The sequence below is a fragment of the Molothrus aeneus genome, chromosome 8 (assembly GCF_037042795.1).
Source record: "Molothrus aeneus isolate 106 chromosome 8, BPBGC_Maene_1.0, whole genome shotgun sequence".
NCBI lineage: Eukaryota > Metazoa > Chordata > Aves > Passeriformes > Icteridae > Molothrus > Molothrus aeneus.
The window spans coordinates 8,384,525-8,409,024 of record NC_089653.1 but is presented as its reverse complement, the minus strand read 5'-3'; the positions used below and the strand labels follow the sequence as shown (position 1 = coordinate 8,409,024).

The window sequence follows — 24,500 nt, the reverse complement described above, 5'->3', positions numbered from 1 at the left end:
TGGGAAAATCTTGCAACTGATATAAAGGATCTGCTAAAGTGGAGTGCCAGCACTGGCCTGGCTGGAACATACTCACTCTGTTCATCCCCACCTGTCCTTGCCCACTCCTGCAGCCCTGTCAAGCTGGCTGCAAAGCAACTCGTGCCACTACTGAGGGATCCGCCTGCATCTGCAGGAGAGAAATAGCTGCACAGGCACAGTGAACAAGGGATCAGGATCTGCTCTTGTGGAGCCAGGAGCAAGAGGAGACAGTTGCAAGCCAGGATCCTGGGCAGGAACAAGAGGGGCAGGCAGCCTGTCTGCAGCTCAGCTGAACACACGCTGCTCATGCAGCAGCAAAGGCCACCAGGGCCTGGCATCAGCAGATTGGTATGTGTTGCTGTATTTAGTTGGGCAATTGTATAAATTTACTAATTATTCTGGCAGTCAAGGGAAACTGGCCTGATTCCTACGGGGGCTGTGCTTGCAGAAGCGGGGCTGGGTCATTTCTGTATCTCTGTGGCTGTAAAGTTGGCTCATTTTAGGGAGGCCCAGATAGCTCTGTGGCTCCAGCTGCTGTTAGGAGATTTGTATGCAGATGAAGGGCAGTGGCTAAATCAGATGTTATCAAAGATGTAAATGATTCTCACAATTAGTAAACACGCTCAAGAAAGTTCATCATCAAGTGGGTAATGCAGGGGGTTGAAGGTTGGGATGGATGCCCTGCCACCAGCGTGTCACACCACAATGGCTGTCTGACCTCCATGCACTGTAGGGCTGCCAGTGTCTGCCATCCATCACCACTTCTGGAAATCCTTTCTGGAGAACTTCAACTTGATCATAAACATTTGTTCTATGACAGAACTCAGCAAAACCAGCAGCTAGAAATAAGCTTTTTTGGGGGGAGGGGTGGTACTAGATCGTTGTTTTAAAACGACCTGTCAGAGCTCAGCAGGTTGCAGAGTGGCAAAGGGAAAAGGGGTAACTGCCAGAAATTCTGTGATGGCCCCACCAACCACCATGGCCAATGAGCAGCTATATTGGTTAAGGAAACAAGAGCCCAGAAACTGCTGGCTTGCTCTGAGGGATGTGTTGTCTCAGGGCAAACCGGCAGTGCTGGAGGGAGTCAACGTCTGCTGTGCTTGGCTGTAAAGTTTCCTGATGATTTTTCTTTTTTTTACCCCCAAGTAATTTGTATTTAAATTTTGTTTAAAGCTCTCTGGCAAGAAGATCCTTGTAGAATGAAGACTGCCGTGAATAGAACAAGTGGATGATCTCAGCTCAGAGTACCCCTCCCCTCTTCCTTGCGATACTGCAGCTGGTAGGGCTGGGGCAGGAGAAGGGTGGCTCCGGGAGGGATGCTGGAGCTTGCTCCCTCTCCACACTCCATCTTTATGGACCTTGCAACATGCCCTGAAGGTCAGCCTGTTTACCCAGACGCTGTTTGAAGGGGCCGAGGGAGACAATTAGCAAACACTGCCGGGGCCGATCCCGCAGTGCCTCGCACGAGGCCTGTGCCGGCGGGATCGGGCCCGCGGACCACCCGGCTTACCCTGCCGTGCACCGGCCGCGAACGCCGCGCGTCTCGGGGCCGAGGAGGAGGAAGGGCGGGCGCGTAAACAGGGAGGGCTGGCAGCCCTCCTCCTCGAGCCTCTCGCCCAGAGGCCCCACTCGAGGCCGTGGCAAAATGTCTCACGTCCCTAAATCCAGGGCACAATAGTTGCTGCTAAAGCAAAACCAAGAGGTTTCACTTTGGGAATCCTGAAATGTGGGAGTGTGCTGCCTAAGGACTGTACACGAAGTCTGCTTTTTTTTTTTTTTCCCTCCACCCCTACTCCTCCTTCCACCCCCCCACCCCCCACCCCCCCTTTCCCCCGCCAAATCCTCAGTTTTTCCATCTGCTCGAGGCCGCATCCCATGCGGAGCCCTGGGAGGTAGGCAGTTTGGGTGGGTAGGAGAGGAAGCTGCAGAGCCCTAATTACTCAGCCAGTCTGGCCCTCGGGCGATCCCATCAAAGCGACTCGGAGAGAAAAGGGATGGGGCAGAAGGATGTGAGCCATCTCACAACGCTGCTGCCGGTCACACCACGTCCCGTCCGCGGATGAGCCTGCTCCGGGGACGGGACTGTACAGCCAAAAATGCCCATGCCTGCCCAGACCCTGTCACCCTGAGAGCAGCCTCTGCTGCAGCTCCAGGGCCAGGGAATAGCTTTCCAGCCTCCCACCCTGGTCTGCGACTCGGGCATATCTAAGTTCAGGCTATTAAAACCCACCCAACGCAAAGTAAGCTGTGAAACCCTTTTAAATGGGATAAGAAAGTCCATATTTTTCATCACTTTGGTATTTTTTTCTGCTTAGGTATGGATTCATACAGAGGCTGACCTTTATAGCTCAATTAATTTACCTTAACAATCTTTTTTTTTTTAAAAATTATCCTAGTACATCCAGTCCTCTAAAAAGTCCTATTTATTTTATTTTGGAAGAAAACCTCCATGCATTTATTTTTTAAAACAACAGCCTTGAAATAAATGCAAACAAAAAAAACCCCCAAACCTAACTCACAGAACTGGAAGTTGGGATATTGTGGCACCAAAAATAAAACTGATGGAACAAATAGGGAATTTCATGTGGTTTTCATTGTCAAGTCTAAGCTCAGAAACAAACAGGAAATAAAAATGGCTAAAACAAAAGAGATTTCTTTTAAACTGTGTTCAAATCTAAGTGGGGAGCTGCTTTATGTGGGAGGGATTCTATGTTTATTTGCTTTTCAAAAAAAGGAGTAAATAAAAACGTCCACACACAGACAGGTCAACTTGATTTACTGTTAAATCCTCATGTTTCACAATGGTCATTTATAATCAGCTTTTAAAAAAGAAAATTAGATTCATATAAATGGCAGCATTGCAAAGGAGAGAAAAGGCAATGGGGGGGGTGGGAAGGCTGCTTCTGTTTTAAATAAGGTTGAGGGGACGGAATGGAAAGAGAGAGGTGGAAGTAACTGCTAACTTCTAGTCATTTGTTTCATTCCATCTTTGTACTTTTTCAGTTTTTGCAGAGAGCTCGGCAGGTGCTGAGCATTCCAGCCTGTACCACACCATTGAAGCTTCCCAAGTAGCAATTTAATGTAGGTATTTGAAAAGAATCACCTATAGGATCAGCGCTGTGTGATTCAGAGTGACATATGTGCTATATGCTCCCAACAGAAGTATTTCTTAGGCTCTCAGATTTGGAATTGCGAACTTGTTTGATAGGGGTTTACAAACAGGTGTCTCGATCACAGTGATCTGTGATCTCTGATGGTGATTTTTAGGGGTTAATTTAGGGCACACAGGACCCAGCTCCTCCAAGCTGGGGATGTGCTAAGATGCCTGGTAACTGCAGCCCCATTAATGCATCTCAGAAGATTTTGAATAGTTGAAAAATCAGAGGAACAAAATTAATATCAGTTTCTGCAAATCCAGCTCAGGTTTCCCTTCTCTTTTGCACTATTCAAAAGGCTGTAAATGTTTATTTTCTGGTGGAGCTGTGGTTTAGGAGATAGCAAAGAGCATCAGATTGAGGGTCAAGGGACAGAGGCTGTATTTCTGACTCAGATCAGGAAATTCTGCCAGAGCTCTCCTCTGCTCAACAGGGATATTTCCCTTCATGCTAAAGCATCCAGAGACCTACATATAGAAAAGCTAGGAGTCTCCTGAGGAGAGAGATCATAAGGTTCAGCTCTTCAGAAATGAGTGTTCCAAAGATGAACTTACACCCTGCAAATCAGTGGTAAATTTCCTGTTTAGGGGTAGAGGATTGGCTCTCTTCCTGAATCTGCTTGGTAATACTCTGACACTGACGGGAAGAGAAGAGAGGGACATCCCTTGCTCACTCCCCACCTCTTTTTAAAGCCTAGTAACAGAAATGTTTCTTATCTTCTGCCCAGCTAGATCTCCTAGGTCTTCCCTGAAAAAAAATTTCTAATATTTAATTTTTTTTTGCTGAAACTCAACAGATCTATTGCTAACCATCCCACAGGAATTGCTCTGGCTAGGCTGCCACACCTGTCCTCTTCTGGGGTCAGAGGGAGATGAGGATTCAAGCAAATCCTTTCCCACAGAAGTTACCCCCCCCTCTTTACTGAGTCTGGCCCGGTCCCTTGTGCTGCCAAGCTTCCAGGATCAGCCTGTGGACTCCCTTAAATGCCCCAAGGAAGCCCAGAGCTAATAACCAGCTTCATTCAATTCCCAGTCACATTATTATCCAATCTGCCAGAGGCATTAATATTCAGAGGTGAGGCGGGAGGAGGGCAGGGGTGCTGGTGAGGGGGAGCAGCACACAAAGAAGAGGAAGGGAAGTGTGGCGGACCGGCCTCAGAAATATTCCTTCTCCAGCCGTCCGAAACCCCAGCCTATTTCAGCCGGGTGTTGACAATAGAGGGCTTTTCCAACAGCCTCAGCACGAACTTTAATACCAGCTGGTAGAGACTGTTCCCCAGCCAATAGCAAATGCCCAGCCTTGGCACAGCCTAAAACCCACCAGCCCCAGTGGCCCACAGCAAGAGGGGGAGCTTTGCCCCCTCTGCCATCAGGCCCTAAGTAAATAGCAATCTCCCATTTTTAAACAGCCAGATAAATAGCTGAGCCTGCTCAGAGACACCACAGCCTCCTATTTCTGACCCTCCTCCCTCCATGGCACCACAGTCTCATCCCATTGCCTTCCTGATGCAAAGCACACAGCTTGAAACCAGCAGTTCTCCCCATCTGGGACTTTGTTCCCAGACCCAGGTACCTCCCCTGTCCCCAAGGCCAGGGCACATGTGCCAGGTCACGAGACAGACCTCATGTCCCCTGCTCATCTCATCTTCCTTTTGGAGCGGTCTCCTAGATCAGGTTTCTGGCTTTTTCTTTTTGGCAGTCTCCAAAGTCAGCCTCACCTCTCAATCTCAAGGTTTTGGGTAGCATCTGACAGAGAGAAGATACAAGGGGTTTTTTTGCCAGCTCTCCATAGGGAACATTAACCAATACTTTTGCAATCCAGTCACAATTTGCCGATCTAATAATTGTCTGAATTAAGCCCTTATAGAAACATAATAGATATTAATTGAGGCTTGCAACAGTTTCTCTGACAAAGATTAATATTGGTTTTTAAACCAGTGCCTTGGACAGGAATATAGGTGAGCTTACATGGGCAGAATCTGGGCTGCAGGTCAGGCAAATCCAGGAACTACAATAACAGCAGGAAAACCACCGCCCTTGCCCAGACCCCTCTCCAGGCTGGCATGGAAAGACATCTCTCTGTGAGGTTCCTTATGAGGAGTACTGCGCATGGTGTGACAATTTGCTAATGAAAAATAATAATTAAAAAAAATTAAAATCAAACTCTGCTCTTCAGCAGACATTTGTGAAAACTGAAAGCAGCTACCATGATTGGACATTCCCTCCAGAGCCAGAAGGCAGCCTTTTGTCCCTCACAAAAGCCTGCACAAACACCTATCCACTTCAGCTCATCGGCAGGCTGAGGGGCTTGGATGTGGTGCAGGGAGCCAGGGAGACACTGATCCCCTCACTGAAAAGGTCGTCCTTTGGAAGATGGGACAGGAACAGAGGTGAGTCTCTGTTCTGAGTCTCTGTCTCTGAAAGACACCTTCCTTAGCAGTTGCTTCTAGCATCTCCCAAAATTGCAGATGGGAGAGAGCCGTTTCATCCCTAGCATCCAGGCCACGAGCCACGTGTGGAAGACCCACAAGTTTGTCTGGGGGACGCCAAATTTCTCTCTTTGCTTTCGGCACTGGGCTCCACTTAGAAAGTGGACGGGTCATGCTCCCATGAGCTGGAAGTCTGCTTCCCTCCCAGGTGAAAGAACGGGAAGGACATGAGGGATAAGTTTTGATTTCTGCACTGCCAGCTCGAAGCATCAGAGGGGTGCGGCGGCCGAGGGCTCACCTCCAGGCTCTGCGGGGCACCGGCGTCCTGAAGCAGCGTTCCTCTGCGGCTCCCGTGCGGAGCTGAGCTCTACACCCGGTAACCCGGCGGGCCGGGCGGGGAAGGGGTGCGGAGCCCCGGGAGCTCCGGCCAAGAGACTGCTGCCCCGAGCTGCCTAACCCCAGCGGGACGGGGAGGGGAGAGGGGTGGGGGCTGCGGCAACCCCCGTCAGCGCCTCTGCAGGGTCCTGGCTCTGCCGGGGGTGGAATCCAGTCCCCTCCCCGCTCGTCCCCTCAGCTGTCCAGCCGCGGGGGCGCCGGGTGAACGGCCGACAGGTGTGCCCTGCTCGGCGGCACCGGGCCCGCCGCCCCCCTCCCTGAGCCCGCTCCAGCAGCTGCGGCGAAGCGCCAGCATCGGCCCCCGCCTCGGTCGCCCTCCCCCGCCGGAGCCGCGGCCAGCCGGGACGCACCCGTTCTTTACTCCCGCTCCGAGGAGGAGGTCGGGGGAAAGGACAAGGGGGTGCCGCACTGGCGGGCTGGCTCTTCCCCCGGAGCCGCACTCGTTGAGCGCGGAATAGACGGGGCAGCGGGCAGTACCGGGCTCCGCCAGGGGCCCGCTACAGTTGGCCGGCCTTCCCGGGCACTCAACGGGACGGAGGGACGCCGCTCTGCACCGTGCCCCCGGCGCCGGGGAAGCGGGAGAGCCCGTGCAAGCGCCCGGAGGCCCGACAGCCGGTTCTGCCCGCAGCGTCCCAGCGCCGGCCAGCCGCGCTCCGGCAGGGAGGCTCGATGCTCCCGGCACAGTTGCCGCGGGGTCGGCACTCCCTCCCCGCAGCCCGACCAGGTCTATTATTCCCGGTCGGGTCCCTGGAATCCCGTCCGCCGGCGCGCCGCAGCCAGCGGCGTCCCGGGGCGGATTCGCTCCGTCCGCCGGGGCCGGCTCGCTTCTCCCCGGCGCTGCAGGGAGGTCGACTCTGCTGTAAACAGGAGCCAGCCCTTACATAAATATCATTTATCCAGCTGTCCAAAAGCCGTCGGGCTGCCTTCCTTTTCCCCGGCGACATCTCCCCGCCTCTGCTCCCTGCGCCTTTCTGCCCCGGACCCTGCAGACAGCTGAGTCGCAGCCCGCAACGCCGTTATTTACAGCGAATCCCGGCTAATTTAAACAGCCCCCTGCCCCGCTCGTCCCAGTGGAAAATGACTAAGTTTAGCAACGGCGAGAGACTACAGCAGCGCTTGTCGGAGAGGGGCCCGCGTCGTCCCCGAGGGGACGGTCGGTGCTGCGGCACCCCGACGGCGGCGATTAGGGGGTTGCCGGGCCCTACAAGGGCAGAGCAGGGGAAGCACCGCGCCCCGCTGCCAGGCGGGCAGCGCTCCCGGCAGCGATAGGGGACAGTTCGGCCGCGCACAGCTCCGGGACCCCTTCTGGATGGTAGGGCAGGGCTCTATCAGCCCGCTCTCACCTGGTTGCCGCCCCTTGACCCACGGGAGGCGACGGAAAGCCGATCTCGCGCTGAACTGGGGCTGACCCCGTGCTGCCGAGCACAGCACGCCTAGCCACCCCGTCGGGGATGCTCTTACCCTGTGCCAGCATCGGAAAGGTTACGGCCGGCCGGGCTAGGATGAAGGGGCTCAGAGAGAAAGAAGTGGAGAAGGTCGCCCGGAAGGCCGGGGACGGAAAGGCACTTACAGTGGCTCCAGATGCGGGTTCGGCTGAGCGGACTTAATCCTGCGAGAGGAGCGAAGCTGACCGCCGCCCCGCGCCCCGGACTGCTCTGCTGCTGTCAGAAAGTATTCCCCCCGGCTCCCCAGCCACTCTGCGCGTCGCTGCCGGCCCGCGGCTCACGGGGAGGGCGGAGGCGGAGGGCGCCGGCCGACTGCCTCCCATTCACCCTGGCCATTCACTTTATGGCGGGCGGCCGGCGCCCCCCGCCAGCTGCACCCGGCGCCCCGCTCCCGCCCGCCCCATTCCAGCTGCGCGCCCGCCGCCGCCCGCCCCGTCCAGCGCCGTCCGCCCCAGCGCCGCCCCCCGCCCGCGCCGCCCAATCGTATCGCGGCTCATTTACATACGGCGGCACCCCTGCTCTCCGATTGGCCGAGGAGGGCGGCAGGCCGCGCCGTCCCGCGCTGGCCCCGCCCCGTCCCGCGCGCCGCGCAGGGCGCAGAGGCACGTCCCGGGCGCGGAGCTCCGCGCTCCAGCAGCCCCGGTGCGTGGGCACGGTGCTCCTGACACACTGCTCAGCGTGCACACTGACACACTGCTATTGTCACCGCGCAAAGCCAGCCCCGGTGCGTGCACACCGATACACTGCCCTTGTCACCGCGCAAACTGCCTGCCTTGTTCAGTGCTTGGCCATCCCGCACCCTGGAGCCCGTGCTGAGCATCCGCTCCTCTCAGTACTGCCACGGCGAGCCAGTTCGGGTTTTGCAGTTCGAGCTCTCAGCCAGACAGAGGTTTTTTGGGGGAACCAAGTCCGTAGTCAGCTGGAAGCAGTTGGAACCGTTCCGCTGCACGATGGAGCAGCAGTTGCAGGGCATGCTTAATCCCAGGCTAGTTACCGCACGCACTGTTGCGGCTCTAGGCGGTACCGGGAAGCGCTTCTCTGTCAATACTGTGCCGCTCCTACCGGGACACGGAGGTTACCGGGTGTGTGACAAACACCACGCTCCAGCCACTGATGCGTCTTTTGGAGCCTAAATGCTGCTCGTAGTTTAGATTCCAGCCTGGCTTCTACTGAAGTTCACGGCAAAATCCCACTGCAGAAGTGTACTGCAGGGTGCGATCGCTCCCTGAAATGTCCCCAAATCCTTGTACTTGCTACAGCAAGCCTTGAACACATTTTACTCCAACTAAACAGGTCCCCTCTCTCCCAATGCTTACAGGGAGAAGTTTGTAGAAGCCGGGCTTAGCCTCTCTGTCCTGCTCTGGGAGCCCAGGGGAGAAGTTTGTCCCTGTCAGGCTCTTCTGGAGTGCGATGTGTGATTCTACGGTCTGATTTTCTTGAGGTCATTCTCATGTCAACCTTCTCTCCAATTTATGATGTCAAAGGTCACCGTCAAGCTCTTCCACTGACATATTTTAAAGATTAGGAAATAATATTGTGAGAATAGTAGTGAATTTTAACCCTGAATGATTTACCAGCCAAATTTAAGGAGCCTAATAAATGCATAACAAGACGTAAAGAGACGCATGGAAAGACAAATGCACACGGAGCAACACAGGATGTAAAAAGAGGTTAAGCAGACCCAGGCATTATGGATTATTGCTCAAAAACATTCACTGACACGTTAATTCAGTACAAATACAGAGAGTTTAAAAGGAATCACAACATTGACATACTTGTGAGAAATTACTGTGGTTTTTTAGTGGTAGTAATCTGGGGCTTGTGTTTGCCTTACTACTCTTTTGCCTGCCAAAAATGACAGAAAGCTGGACCGCGTCTGTTTCTAGCTCAGATTTTAATCCACCTCGGCATAGGTTTGTCTCCATTAGGAGAAGCAGACACAGTGTAACAGCACTAGCACTTTCCACAGGGCACTCTGTCTCTATCACAACATGCCACACGCAAGTGGAAAACTGAGCATAAGGTCTGCAGCAACGAAGGGACCTTATTTTCAGCTGCCTCCCTCTCTCTCCAAACCTTTCACCTACAGTAGCCTGCAGCAAACACAGTTTGTGCTTAGACTTACAAGTAATAATGAAACAAATGTATTTTTAGCTATTTCTCTTGGGCACCACGTCCCAAGTTGGTTCCCTGCGGAGCACAGGGCCAAGACTGTTGTACTAGACCATCCAGGGACCTGCAGAAGGAGTTTGTCATCAAGGCATCCTCAATTCAACTGCTGGACTGACCCCTGAAGGGTGTCTTTGGGAGGGAGGCTCTAGTGCTTGTCGTTGAAATGTAGATCTTGTTGGTTAGTGCCAAGACCTCTTAGCTGTAGTGCATCTTGTCCTGCCAGCAGGAGACTTGATTTCTGGGGAAGAGAGCAAGAGCTTCACATGGGTTCAGGAGACTGATGTTACTATTTTAAATAAAATAAAATAGAAAAGAAAAAAAATGTAAAAGCAAACTAAACCAAGAGTGACCCTGACTCATGTCTTGGCAGAGAGATGGGATATGATAAAGAAGGGAATTACTCAGCATCTTAGACACCCTTCCTTTTTCACCACCTGGGAAGAGTTTGTTCTCAGACAAGATCTGTCTCTGCCACAGACAAACATGGTTCTCATGCTGGATGGGCTTACTGCTCTTGGAGAGTGGTGGAGTTGTTGATGATTATGGTTTCCATCTCTATGTCTTAAGTGATCTTTTAGCCATGCTGGGTCCATGTCATGGATGGCAAATGCCTCAAAGATCAGGACTCAAGCTTGAATTTGGCTTGGCTTTCATGCCAGAAGTTGGCCTAGAGAGCAGAGGTAGGTTTGATGCACTCGTGGCAGCCAGGGCTGCCACTGCAGCATGCTCTTCTAGTTGGCATTTGACAATCACTGTGGGCTTCATGCCCAGGTGTATCACATAGCTGTAGTCTAGCCAAGAAGTGACAAAGATATGACTAACTGAGCCCAGCTTGCTCCTGCCAAAAAGGCATGGGTTGCCTTCGCCAAGAAGAGACAACGAAAACATCACACTGGGAAGTTCACTGGGGGAGCTTGATGTCACTGGGAAGTGCAGGAGTGTTCTGGAGACACAGGCTAAGTGGAACAGCTGGGAAGGTATTTTCGATTTAGGAATCTGCTCTGCAGGTTCAATACTGCACTTGGTATAGTTTGTACAGTTTTTAATAGTTTGTGTAGTGTCCAGAGAAGTGTTTTAATCCTTTTAATTGTTTCTGCAACAGCAGCTCTGCTGTTTCAGTTGTAGGTCCTGACTTGGATTCCAGATTGTGTCAGATGCCACACATCAGTTTTCCTTTGGAGATCCTTCAGCTGGCTTTGGGCTAATCTCTACCTGAGCTTGCTCTGGAAAGGAGAAGCTGCTTAGAAACACTGTGTTCTGCACATGATCAGTAGTGGTTTGGGGATGCTTAGCTCTAGGAAGAGTGGCTGCACATAGTTTCTAGCCATGACAACTGCTTGTACCTTCTGAGAAACTCCATCTTTCTGCTTTCTTTTCTAGAGACCTTACTAAGCCTCTGAGAAACAGCAAAAGCCTCCAAGAGGAGGGGAAGATCTCAGACTACCTAACCTGCTGGAAAATTTCTGTGTTACAAGTGCCCATGGGTCTGATATCTGGGCTCTGAAGATAACCATGAACTGATGGTGCCTGAGCAAGAGTTAAGGACTATACAAGGCTGGTGCAGATTGCAGAGATGCAGGTGGTTGGCAGCATGGATTTCTGACAGTCTCACCAAAGGCAAGCAGTTGGTGTGATATGGAGACTGTGCTCTTTGCAATGGGCTGGCTGCTCAGGTGTCTCATGAAAGCAGGTGAGCTGACCAGGTAGCTGGGAAAGGCCTGAGGGGATGATTGTCAGTGAGTTTGGTGAGTTTACATCCCTTCCATATGTTCCTTGTGGGCTAAGGAGGAATACTCAAGACAGAAGCTGCTGAAAAGTTGCATTTTTGCAGTGAAGATAAAGCTAAGCTTTCCAGATAGCAGGGGGATGTGCACAGACTGCTTGTCTGATCTTTGGTTTCATTGTACCATGATATTGTGTGTAGGAACTAGTGCATCATCTTGGAAATACAGGGACAAGGGATTATCCTATGTCCTGGTCCTACACCTGGATCTTTTGGTGTAGAGTGCTCCCATTTGCCCACACGTGCCCACAGCTGTGCACCACTCACTTCAAACACTGCTGGATCATGCAGTCCAGGGAAGCCAGGTTTCCTCACTGCTGCCAGGCTGGAGATGTTGGTGCCACACTGTCCCATCAGCAGGATTTGTCGTGCAGCCAGGGTGGTGCTGGGCTGTCTGAGGGCTGACTAACGCAGTGCTGTAGTGTGTGAGAGGGAGCTCTCCTCCCCAGGCACTGTGGGGCCATACCACATTGTTTTTCTCTCCAGACAATGCAGTGCTGGATTGTAAGTAAAAATGCAAAGCACATTGCAATGTTTGCTCTTTATTAATGCACTAAGATGCATTTGGGTGAAGCAGAAGGCTCCTGCCTGGCTTGGTTTCAGGCTCCGTGACAGGCTTCCATAAATAACACCTTAGCAGGGTCCAATTCACCAGATGTGACTGGGTGGGAGCCTGAGCTACACAGTGGACATTGGAAGGGGCAAGAAGGCATAGAATGGGGTCCAGACCCTTTCTTGGCAGGCATGACAAAGCTGGACTGAGCTGCAAGGTGTACAGTGGCTAAGCCAGCACCTGAAATCCCCTTTCCAGAGCAGGGAGCAGATGGATGGAGTGGCAGATGAACTCCTGTGGATTTCAAAATGTCTGGCAAATACCACCAGGCTGTTAGTTAGCATCTGCTGGAGTGGGGCAAAAGGGAAGGAGAAAGCATTAGCAACTAATTTGCTTGTTCTGCAAACCTTCACTCGTTGCATATGAAATCTGGGCTCGGTGAGTATTTGACTGTTTCCCAGCTGAGAAACTCGAGATAAACTGCATGGCTGCAGCAGAGGCTGGAGGAATACATCCTAGCTTCTGTGCCTATGGCTAGACCATTGGGGCATGCTCTTTCTTGCTTCACCTCTAGGTAATGTGGCTGCTTAATGCAATTACAGCTTAAACTTCCAAATCCAAAGACTTCCTACATGCTGCCCGGTAAAGCCAGGCTGAAGAAGGTCCCCTGGCAGTGTCAGAGCTGGGAGGTAACAGCAGTTTCAATGTAAGGCACGTTGAATCTCGATCAGGCAATAGTCTGACAGCCACTGGTATGTGATGATACCTGGCCATTTTTTAGGGCAGCATTGAAGTCAGCCTCAGATTTATTATTTGGCTGGTCACCAGTGCTGTTGGATGTTCCCTTGAGCCTTTGTCTGAGAACTTTCCTCAGTCACACTGTGGTAGATGAAATTGTGATTAAAAGTGAATGAATACTTTTTGACCCTTTCACCTTTCTCTTGGCCCCAGTGATTTGTGTTTTCCCTAAAGAGTGTAGGATTTTGGGGTAGCTGTTGCTTTGACAGTTCTAACATCTGCCTCAACCGATGCCCAGGCTGACCTGACTGAAGATCCTAGAGCTGTAAAACTGTAACACAGCTGCAAGAACCTTCTGTGCTCTGTCCCGAGTTCAAAGGGCAGAGGCTTAAACAAGTAGTCACTCCTGCAAATTACTGCCTTTAAGGCACACAGCATTGCTACTGGAGCATAGACATAGAAGGCACCTGAGAGGGAGGGAGCAGCACCAAGAACCCTTTTTGCCAAGTGCCGGATAGCCACAAGGCTGTGATTGTTCTTGCTGCAAAGAGCAGGCCAATAAAGCAGCCTCACAGAGCAGTTAAACTTCCTGGTGGTTTCTGTCTGCCAAGATCACTGTGCTGGATGAACTAAGGCTGCAGCCCGTGGCTTGTAGCCCAAGCTGAGCAAGCGATCAGCTGTGCCCAGGTCTGAGGGGAGTTCTGGGGAGCAGGACTGTGGAGAAAGGACAGGCGGCGTGCGCTCCTCTGGGCGCTGCCGTGCCTGGGTACCAGCTGCAAGAGGCTGTGGAACAAGCTGAGAATACTGGCGAAGCACGGCGGAAGGGCGCTGCTGCCCTCCGCGGGCTGTGCAGCCCCGGCGCCGTCACCCACTCCCTCACACCCTCACGCCCTCCGCTCGGGGCCGCCCCGGCTCCCACACGCCGCGGGCGGCCTGGCCCACAATGCTTTGCGAGGGCAGCGCTCCCGCCGGCTTCCGCCCAGCCTCCCGGCCTGCGCCCGCTCAGGCGCGGCTGCGGCGCCGCACCGCGTCGCGATTGGCCAGCGGGTATGCTGGTTCTACCCTCTCGCCTCTCATTGGCTGCCCACCGCTGTCACCGTAGGGCCCGCCTCCTCCGGTCGCAAGCCGTGTTCCCATTGGGCGTCGCGGGGAGCTGCGCGGCGCATCATGCGCGGGTTGGCTGTCCGGGCTGTCCGTCTGCGCAGTAACCAGGCAGCGGGTCACGGTGCGCCGGTTTCCACGTCAGTGCGAGGGAGCGGGGCCGGTGTCCGTGTCCGTGCCCGTGCCCCGCGGACCCCGCGCTCCGCGGCCTCGCCTCCGCCGCCGCCGGCAGGGAGGGGCGGACAGGGGGCGGGCCGAGCCCTCCCGCCCGCGGTGCCGCCCGCCCGGTTATGTGAAGCGGCCGCCGTCGCGGGGAGCAGGCGCCGCCATTTTGGATGCGGGGGTCAGTGCCGGGCAGCGACCGCCTGTCGCGATACTGTCGCGACGTGGGGGCGGGCGGGAGGGAAGCGGCGGCGGGGGAACCTTGCGGGACCGGCGGGGGGCGGGGACGGGACCGCGGCAGCCCCGGGGGCCGGGCGCGGGTCGGGGCGGCGGCCGCCCCTCCGGCCGGCCGGGGCTGACACGCGTGGCGGTGCCCACGGGGCGGGGGCGCGCGGGCCCGCCTGGCAACGGCCGCCGCGGGCTGCGGGGAACAGCGGGGCCGGGGCCGGAGCGAGCTGCGGGATGGGCGCTGCACCTGCACACCATCCGCTCCCCGTGCCCACGGGGGCTTGCTGCCTGCGATTGGTGTCGGCAGGCTCTTCCTGGCGTATGGCCAGCTCATGGCTGTGGCGGGGGAAAGCTCAGAGCCCGCTTAGCGTCTGTCTTATGAGTTCATCTGGTGGCATGTTTCATAGTTTCAACAGTATGAAATAATTGGAAAAAAGAAAATCTCCCTCACCATAATAACCTTAGGTTTCATTTTTACTATGCAGTTTTGACAGGTAAATGCGACTCGCCTTTCTCTACTTGATTCCCAGGCCCAATCTCACTGTTGCAGCTGAATGTGGAGGCTTATAGGGAAGCTTGTCCCTGTCTTCCTTTCTGATGTGCCACTGCTACCATGCTGCTGCTGCTTATCTTTTAAAGGGCATTCTTAAATGCCCAGGACTGCACAGTTCCTTTCCATACTTACAAATTTTTGCTTTATCTCACTTTTGTCCAGGCATTAGGAGCTAGCCTTTGGAGAAACATCCTGACTTCTTTGAACTTTTGCTGCTTCTGATGCTTTTTGCAGAACAGTTACTACTCGAAAAACCCAAGCAAGTTAAATTTCTGTGTAGATGTTCATATACCTTCCATGTGAAGTTTAGGAGGAAGAAAAGGAGCTTTCTGATTGCCACTTGGGCTTCTGGGAAGCCTAGCTGGCTGTGAGATTGCCAGGAGTTGTTTGTGATTCAAGGTTGCGTGTTCTGTTTTAGTAGCAGTGTATTGTATCAGGACTCTGGTGGGCAAATCTAGGTCAGAAGCTATCTGGATTATTCCTGCATTGTCATAAACAGTAAAAATTTGGGTCAACAGAAGCTTACTTTGAAATACTACCTTTCTATGTTGTGGTTATATTGTTTTTCACTACTGCTGTTTATTGGAGTAGTGCCACTGGGTTTAAATCAGGTGCATGGCTGAAGGCTAAAGTTAATGATAGGAAGAAATGACTTGATGAAAGTCTGTCAGACCTTGTTGCTTCTGATGCTAACTCTTGCTTGTTTGCAGAAGAATTGCAGACATTTTGCTGCAGAAGAGGGAGTGGTAATATTAGGAATAATTTGGCTTCCTATCTATTGGGATGTGTAGGGGTAAGACATTCCGAGGTTGAGAAATGGAATGTTCAGTGCATGTGTGAAATAACATTAGCAGGTGTAAATCTTGTCAATGTTTTTATATGAAGATTCTACATGTGATGCTATTTCAGAAGTCTCAGAATAGTGATAATTATTATCCATAGAGCACTGTTGAAGGTTTTGACAATGTTATGAATATGAGCTTTTGTTCTTTCATGACATGATTAGGCATCGACCTTTTCCCACTTAGTGTTCTCAGTGCTGTTGTCAGTGAGGCTGTGAAAGGTAGCAGCCCCCTTCTTGTAGTGGACTGGGCACCTTGTTGTCTTGGTTTGAAGCTCTCATTTTCACTGTGCTGTCTGTTGAATTTCTGTGCAGGAGCATATCTGAGGACTAATCTGCAGTCTTAAGCAGATGTATGAATCTGTCTTGACTAAGAAACAGGAGTTTATATAACCTTTCAGTTTAACTAGCTGAAGGACTAAGGAGCTAAAAAGCATTTGAAATTTAGTAGGTACCTTTCTTTGTTTTTTTTCCTTTTCCCTAACTTAACACCACAGAACTGAACCCATTTGTTTCTGTATTGAATCCGCTATATTTTTGTGCTTGATTGCTTGCAAGAAAGGCATTTATTCTTGGTTTGAGATCAGGAGGTATTGAAACATACCTTTGCTAGGGAGGTTGTTTCAAATTCGTTGACGATCTTCAGTATTAGTTCTGTTAACCTGTTCAACTCTTTTACAATACCCCATTTTTCAGACCATAGCTTTATAACATTAAGCCTGAATTCATGTTAACATTTTTTCTTCTCTAAGTTGAACAAATGTCTGGTGGTTTTGCTTGACTCCCACCATGCTTCTGTAAACCCAGCTGATCATTCAGTGCTGGTCTGGTAAATTGTGTAAGTTTTTTTCTCTGCTGCTTCACAGCATTCATTTAAATCTTAAAACTTCTTTTGATTCAGGACATCTATACTGAGCTCTAAAGTGTGATCAGTTGTTCCTTGTGGTGATGCTACAGTTGAAGGAATACATACAGAAATTATCTAATAATTTAAAAGGGGTAGCCTTTGGGAAGTTTGGAGTTTAGTGAAGCTGTATCCATCACTTGAAATAAAATTCCAAATTTCAGTTTTTACATGGATAGGTGATTCTTTTGGTGGGCTTATCTTACAAGGTGCATCTCTCTGAAAATAGTTGTCTGTCTTTCCTCCTCACTTTGTAGTTCTTTTCTGTTTTCTTCTCCAACATGAAGTTGCAAAGCTCCATTGGCTTTTTGGTTTACTTTGGAATGCTACTGCTTGATTAGCTACAAGCTTAAATATAAAGCAGTATTTCCCTCCATCTCCACCCAGTGTTGGTGGGGAAGTGAGCTCAATGTTTGATGTTCAGAGCCTGAGTGGGAATTTGCATCTGCAGCATGATAGGTTGTTTCAGTTTCACTGGTGAAATGAGTTTGTTGGTGTGCATAAAGTGAATTTTTGTAGTTTTGAATAAAGTTATATTTAATAGAATCTGCAGTGAGGAAAGGAGTGCATTTTCATTGAGTCTTCTCAGTTAGCAATGAAATACTGCCCTGAGTTTTGCAGGGTTTTCATATGTCGGGAGTGTCCTGCCAAGTAACACAGAGTTTTTGCTAGGAACAGGTGAAAAGGAAAAGGTGTGTGTTGGAGGTTTTTGTCTATTTTCTTCATATTTTGCCACTTACAGTTAGCTGGGAATTTTAAGTCTTCTACATTCAGGAGAGACAGAGTTTTAACCAACTTTTTATTTAATTATTTTATGTTAAAAACAGAGGAGAAGAAATAGAAGTCTTACAAGCAGATTCAGTAGTATGTAGAACAGCATTTAAGCTTTGTCTTCACTTTAAATACTGTCAGAACTATTGAGTATCTATAAATGTGCAAGGTTTGTAGTATGTCTGTCTGATATTTACATGATTTCTGCAATAATGTTTCCATGTCAGTTTGCTAAATGCCTGGAATGTTGCTACACGCTTTACATGTTCAATACTGTTTTGAAACAGTGAACAGAAAAACTTAGGTTTGACAAATAACAGTGGATAGAGTATTTCCTCAGAAATACTTCCCTGGACTAGAATTTGAGCCCTGAAACTGCTGATGTAGAAATACAGAAAATAATGGAATTACTGAAAGAAAAAATAAAGAAGCAAGGAATTCTACATGAAGGAGAAATCTCCCATTCATGCCTTGTACTAAAACAACGACAATAAAGTGAAATAGAAACATTGTGATCAATGGTATTTCAATGCAATCATCTGAATAATGTATGGAATAATTTACTGTTGAGGATGGGAACATCTCTCAAGCATTAGCCACATGAGTAGGAAGTGTATTGGTGGTTCTGTTATATATTGTGGAGTAAGGATATAAGCCTTTGTTCTTCAGGGCACAAGCAAATTACTTGGAAACGCTATTTGTCCGTCATGACTGTTCTTACAAAATACTTTTGTCTTTGCCCTTAAATTATTGTCTTACACCTGGGAGTGCCATTATGTATAATTCATTTAATGAAATAAACAGTTTTGCTATAAGAGCATTCTATTGCAAACACCTGAAAAAAATGAAGCAACAAATCTGATGCTGTCCCTTGATGAGATACCTTTTTATAAAACTTTGCTTTCTTTCCATTATTTATGGAGTCCTGAAGCAGATTAGTCTCTTTCATTCAGCGGATGTTTGTGTATTTGAAGCATTGTTGATAATTCAGACATGCTAATTAACATGAAGCCTGACAGATCCAGGATGAATATTCTGAAATTTCTGTGGTGATCTTTCTGAGGTCCCGTGTAATCCACCAAAACCATTTCTTTCCAGCTTTGCTTTTGTTACATGGGCAAAAGTCCTTCTCATATTCTCTGTGCTTTATTAGCCCTGCCTCCCCTTCCCAGCTGAGTCCTTTAAATGAGCCTGTCAGGTTTGAAGTGTTATGATCAGTCTTTCACCTCTTTCCAATCTTTTGCTTCCCTGTGGATGACCTGTTGTGATTTCAAGCTGGAGTCCTCATTTTCCTTTCATTCTTTTTCCTGAAAAAGTCTCATTATTTGGCTACCATATCACTAAATCCTTCTCATTTACAGACATGGTATCATCTGACTCTTTGGCCTCTTTATAAGTCCTGTTTTTATTTATAAACATTTGTGTCTGTTCATTCCCCTTCATTCTTGCGTCTTGATGCTTGACTGTACTGAGCTACAGCTACTATAAAGAGAGCAGTCCCATAGAAGTTCACTCTTCTTTTTCTCAGACTGTCAGAAATCTTCTTGCTTTTAATTTCTTTCCCCCCCTTCTGCCTCTTTCTGGATGCATCAGTTTAAGTATTTTCCCTATTTGACCTCAGACTACAGGAGAGTAGGTGCCTGCCTTTAGCTTTCTCATTTTTCTCCCTGTGTTCCATCCAGTTTTGTCTCCAGTTTTGCTCATTTCTTTGTGGGGTTTTACTCACATCTTTTTTACTTTTCTGCTTTCTTGAAAGCTTTGTTTTGTGAAGCAAGTGTGAAATCAACATCTGTTACAAATTACTTTATTTCGTCAATGTTTTAAGTCCCAAATAGGTTTGCTCTGGCCAGCTTATTCATCCCACTGATGCTTATTTAAGAGAGTACAAGGTTAGCTTTGTGTTCCATGTAGGGCTGCAGGAATTTGCATAAGTGCTGGAGATGCATGTGTTATGGCATTGCCATGGATGTCTGTCCTGGTACCCCAACACTTTATCTTTCTGTCAACTCACATAGACTGGAAAAAAAATTAGGAATGCGCCTTGGCAGAGTGATCTCTTGCATTACAAAGATGCTGTTAGAACTAACTCTCTGCTCTCATGATTTTGAAAACATGCTATGGAAAAGTGTTTTCTTTTGGTGAAGAACTTGTATTTGTTACATGTACTAACTTGTATTTTGTGCATGCACAAAACAAATTTGAAAGAGTTTCTTGCATCACTGCAGGCCTTCTCTTGGTTGGAGTCAACTTTGTTTAATCTGAGGAAGACAATTACTCTAAGAGGCTAGAGATTAATTTGAATTACCTTTATTTTCAGAATTGTCAGGATGGTGGATAAGAATATTTACATTGTACAAGGTGAAATCAATGCAGTGGTGGGAGCCATAAAGCGTAATGCCCGATGGAGCACTCACACACATCTGGTAAGTTACCTTGAATTGTTGCCATCTGTAGCAGCAGGTAGAAACACCTATCACAGAAACCAGCTGGCGTTGGAAAAGTACCTCAGTTTTTTGTAGCATTTGTTAAAGTACTTTTGTAAGTAAAGTTGGAATAACTTTCTGCATTGTTTACATTGTTTTGGGCATCTTGTGACAGTGATTGCAAAAGCTACAAAGCTACTTGTCTTCTACCTTCTTATCCTATCTTATGTAAATATAAAAACCCCACATTGTATTCTATGTGGGAATAGTCTCATTTAGACTTTTATCACCGGGGGTGTCAGGGAATTTCCATATATGGTGTTATTTTATTTAACACAGTGTTTTTATGTATCTTTTGTACCTTCTTGGGGAAGACAGTCTTCATCAAAAAAGACATGAAATAAAAATTGGGGAAGTAATTATATATAGAGTATTTTAAAATTTTTCATATGGCATTGTATCTGTTTTCAGCTCTGTTTTGTTGCTGCTGTTTATATTCCTGGCTAAAACCTATCCATAGTTTCAAACCTGCTTTGGTAAAAATCCTAAACAAAGTGTTTCCAAGTGTAATCATGCTTTGGTGGGTTTTTGGCTGCCACAATGTTAATGTGTGGATGTGGTGCACTTCGGAATGTCACATGAGTGGAGATGGCTGTCATCCAGCAGAAGTGGTTTCAGTTTGTCAAAGGGCAGGGCCCTTTTTCTTTCTAACAAGCATTTCTTCATCAGAGCTCACGGCCTCTCCTCAAGGTGTGGGTGCGGCTGCACTCAGCTTGGAGAAACTGCTGCTCCTCCTTAGTTTAATGTCATAAAGATAGACTAAGGCTAAAGGATGCAGCTAATTCATATAAATATTGCACTGTGATTCTTTCTTCAACTTATTTTAATGGCATAAAATGTCATTGTATTTCTGCTCCCATTACAATCTGCATAGATTAACATTATAGCAAATCCAGATGAGCCATTTCAATATGATATGAGTTAGATTTGCAGTGAAATTTATTGAATAGCGGAAGGCTGATTAGAAATACTTGTAAGGACAATAAAACCAAAGCAGAATGCTCAGTGTTGGACCTATGCTTTGACATTTCAGCTGTGTGATATTGGGGAGCACTGGCAGGAAAATAAAAATGCTGCTTTTGGATTTGATGGTGTAAACATGCTGACAGTGATAAACTCAAACCACAGCACTTCTGTGAATGTGATGGTGAGGTCTTAAACAGACCCATTATTAAGATTTGTCTTCAGGAATATGTTTGCCTCCTTAATTACTTGCTTCCTATGTATAACCTATAGGATGAAGAAAGGGATCCCCTGCTGCATAGCTTTAGCCACCTAAAAGAAGTGCTGAATAATATAACAGGTAAGCTTCTGCAGAAATTATCAGGTATGTGCACCTGCTAGGGTATAGGTAAGTAAATGTACAGGTGTATTTATTTGTCTTATTTACTATCCAGAAGTCATTTATTGAAGAACAAGAAAAGAGGAAACATGCACATACTTTTGGGCAAATAATATCAATGTAAACTAGCACAGAAATACCACTGCTGCCACTGTCTGTAGGGATATATATAATTTTTTTGTGTGTGTGTGTGTGTATGCACACACATTTTTATAAAGATGCACGTTTCTTTGATATACTGAAGCTTGTAGTAGTATATGAAATGTGATGTATTATCATGCATAGCTTTTTTGTGGTTTATTTATGCCTTCTGATCTGTGAGTGATGGAAAAATCTGCTTAGAAAGTGGTTTCTTTTTGTTTTTTCCTCACATTCTTTGGTTTGTTAGCTTTCATCACGTAATAAGTAAACCACAGACCTCTGTTTCTGTCTCTTGGATTTCAAGTGAAAGACTTTGTGATCACCTGCACTGAAAAAAATTGTGATCACCTGCACTGGAAATCTGTATTGATTAGAGAAGTAGTACACAAGGCTGTGGTGTGTATTCTGAGCATTGTTTTTCTCACAACCCATCGTTCTCCCCTTCCCCCAACATTTTCTGGTTTTGTAGTTTCAGGAGTGATTGTTTAAGTGTAACCCAAGTATATGTTGAGAGTCTGGAGGTGAAGCTAATCTTAAATGCCATATGGCATTCTGCATGTTCTTCCCAGGATTTTTCTTACTGATTGTAGTATTTGAAAGTAAATTTCATTTCTGCTCCCTTTATTACAGTGACTGCTCAGAACTGCACTCAACCTTAGTTTGAGATGAACCTTTTGCATTTGTAGCTGTGAAGCATGCTGGTTCTTGCATCAGTACTGAGTCTGGAATGCCATAAAAAGTGTGTTCTCTGGAAGCACTGTAGTGCTGCTTCCAGGTGATGGTGACAAGAGGTGTTGAGGACACGTGCCAGTTCTAAGCCTTTATTCCTTCCTCTTACATGTCTGCCTGTAAGTGTAATGCTTTGCTTTTCTCTGCCAGGTTAACTTTCTGTGGTTGTGAGCAGGATTTTTCTGTTAGATCGTGACATCTTAGGGAACTCCTGAACAGCTTGCATTTCTGGATAGTGTCTTTGTTCTGGATGTTATGCTTGTACCTGGACTACATGGCAGTCTGGATTTATGGGGGTTTTTTGTAAGCTCACTCACTTTCTGTAAGATATATGTGCAGTCACCAAAAGTGTATTGGGAAGAAATTTTACATTTCTTCCTTCTATGAGATGAAGTTTTTTTTTTAATAAGCTTTCTGAAGTTCTTTGCCATTATTGCAAATACCTCTTCTCATCAACAAGAGCAGGGACTGTCAGGATGCTCAAATAAATGCAGTGTAAGTAAATGTCAGGGACTGGCCATTTATCTAGAGCAGCTAGGTACAATGTACTGTTGACTTGTTGGGGAAAAAATCCAAGTTCACTATCTGCTTATGTTAGAGAAAGCAAAGTTTAATGTACTGAGAGATTCGGAGACTCCCTTTGTATTAGTCATCAGGTAAGTGTTGTTCCTGCTGAGATAATAATTGCTTGTATATGGGGATGACAGCATGTTGGTTGGACTACATGGGATTCTTTTTACAGGTGATTTCAGCTGCAGTGACTGGTATTTACTGACTAGTGTCTTGAGATAGGACATCATTGCTGTGCTCCATCTTTTTTCCATTTTAGACATGGACTTGTTCCCAAGCAATACTTTGAATGATGCAGAGTATCCTGCATCATCTGCCAGGCAATCAAAAGTCCAGTCCCCAGCACAGGGGGTTTTTGGTGATTTTTTTTTTTCCCCTAGACCTTCCTTTCATGTCTCTTTCATTAGCTCATGGAAACACATTGCTTTTATATTTAAATTTATTCAAGCTGTAATCTTTGACATTTGAGTTAGCTTTTAGTACAATTTTGCATTTATAGTAATATATATTATGTATTTTCTCAATCCCCCAAGAACCCATTTTAATCTGTTCCGGATGCAAATTTCAGGCTGCCTTGTCCCATCTCCCCTCTTGCTCTCTCCCTCCCTTCCCCTCCCCCATGGAGCATGTTTGATCAGGTGTGGCAGGAATATCCACTGTCAAGCTGCGCCCTTTATATTAGTCAATATTATCCTTCCTTCCCTCCCACTCCCTTCATTCTCCTCTGGGCTTTACCAGTTGATTTATAATTTTGGAATTCTCATCGGAGTCTGTAATACAGTTTGTTCATTATTTAACCAAAACCTGTTTAATGAGCAAAGAGAGGCAATGTAAATGTTAGGCATGTTGCAGTGGAGTACCTTTTGTTCTCCTCTGAGCTAGTGGGTATTAACTCTGTCATGACTGTGATGCTGAAATACCCTGGTCAAGGGTATAAAGATGCGCTGTATGCCCCCAGCAGCTAAAGATTCCTGTTTCAAAGTATTGCTTCTCAAGAGTAACTAAATTACATGCTGGAAAGCTGCCTGCAGCTAAGTGTGGTATCCCATCCTGTTGTAACCTCTACCTGTGCTCTTGGAGGAAGCATGTAGAGAAGCTGTGTTGCACAAACAGTCCCATGATTATGGTAAGAGAAACTTCACTTCTACAGTTCAGCATACCTAGCTAAAGGCCTTGAACCTGAATATTTTCAAGTTTCTCTTTAAAATTCTGATAAACTTAATTTATGTGGGAATTTTTTGTAGATTTATAAAAAGAGTTTAATAATTTGAAAATAAGCAGCGCATTCACATCTGATCCACTGGCAGTTGGTTTATTGGATGCCATTTTTACATTTTCATGGACTACATTTTCATGTTTTTGACTATTGATAGTAGTTGCCTGAAAAACAGAAAGGAAATAGAGGTTCTGTTGTCTTGGGTGATGCATAAGTTAATCCAAGATAAATTTAATAATTGAATGCTTGCAATGCTAAGATGACCACAATAAGCTTAAATTTGATGGTGTGTGTCATATTTCTAGTGCTTAGAAAAAGCAGAAGTCAGTGTCCTGAGTTATGACCATATGGAAGCAATGACTATCAAGCTTTGTCCATGCATGCAAAATTGAAATATAGCTACATTTTCAAAGGTTATTTTAAAACTGATGGAAACCTGTATTGATACAAGATTGGATCAAGGGCCACTGTCACCACAGCTTCCACTTGACTGCTCTTTAAAGTGGGCTGAGTACCCTGAAAAATATGTCTGGATGTTGAAACATTTGTTCATTTTGTCAGTTTTGTTATGGATTTAGGTCACCAAAAGGAAGCTTCTTTTTAACATCCAGTGATAACTGAGACTGTTTCTTTCATGAATGGTTCCAACTTAGGTTTTATAACTGCAAATAATTGGAAATATGAATTAATTATAAGCCTGCTTTTCCATGATTTCATGAGGATTGGGTTTCTTTAAATGCTTCTCTGGCTGTTGAAGTCTTCAGACCA

At 47.5% G+C, this 24,500-nt stretch overlaps 1 protein-coding gene across 2 annotated transcripts in view; it reads left to right on the top strand.

The window, feature by feature from the left end:
* The first annotated feature begins 14,024 nt into the window (after positions 1–14,024).
* Positions 14,025–24,500, top strand: part of GBF1 (golgi brefeldin A resistant guanine nucleotide exchange factor 1) — a 98,488-nt gene continuing 88,012 nt past the window's right edge. The window contains exons 1-3 of one of the 2 annotated variants that reach the window (XM_066554650.1): positions 14,025–14,135; positions 19,569–19,674; positions 20,971–21,037. In XM_066554650.1, coding sequence (XP_066410747.1) covers positions 14,128–14,135; positions 19,569–19,674; positions 20,971–21,037 — 181 coding nt within the window. In that variant the 5' untranslated portion in view covers positions 14,025–14,127. The remainder of the gene's footprint in view (positions 14,136–19,568; positions 19,675–20,970; positions 21,038–24,500) is intronic. The other variant, XM_066554651.1, reaches the window with a different exon arrangement.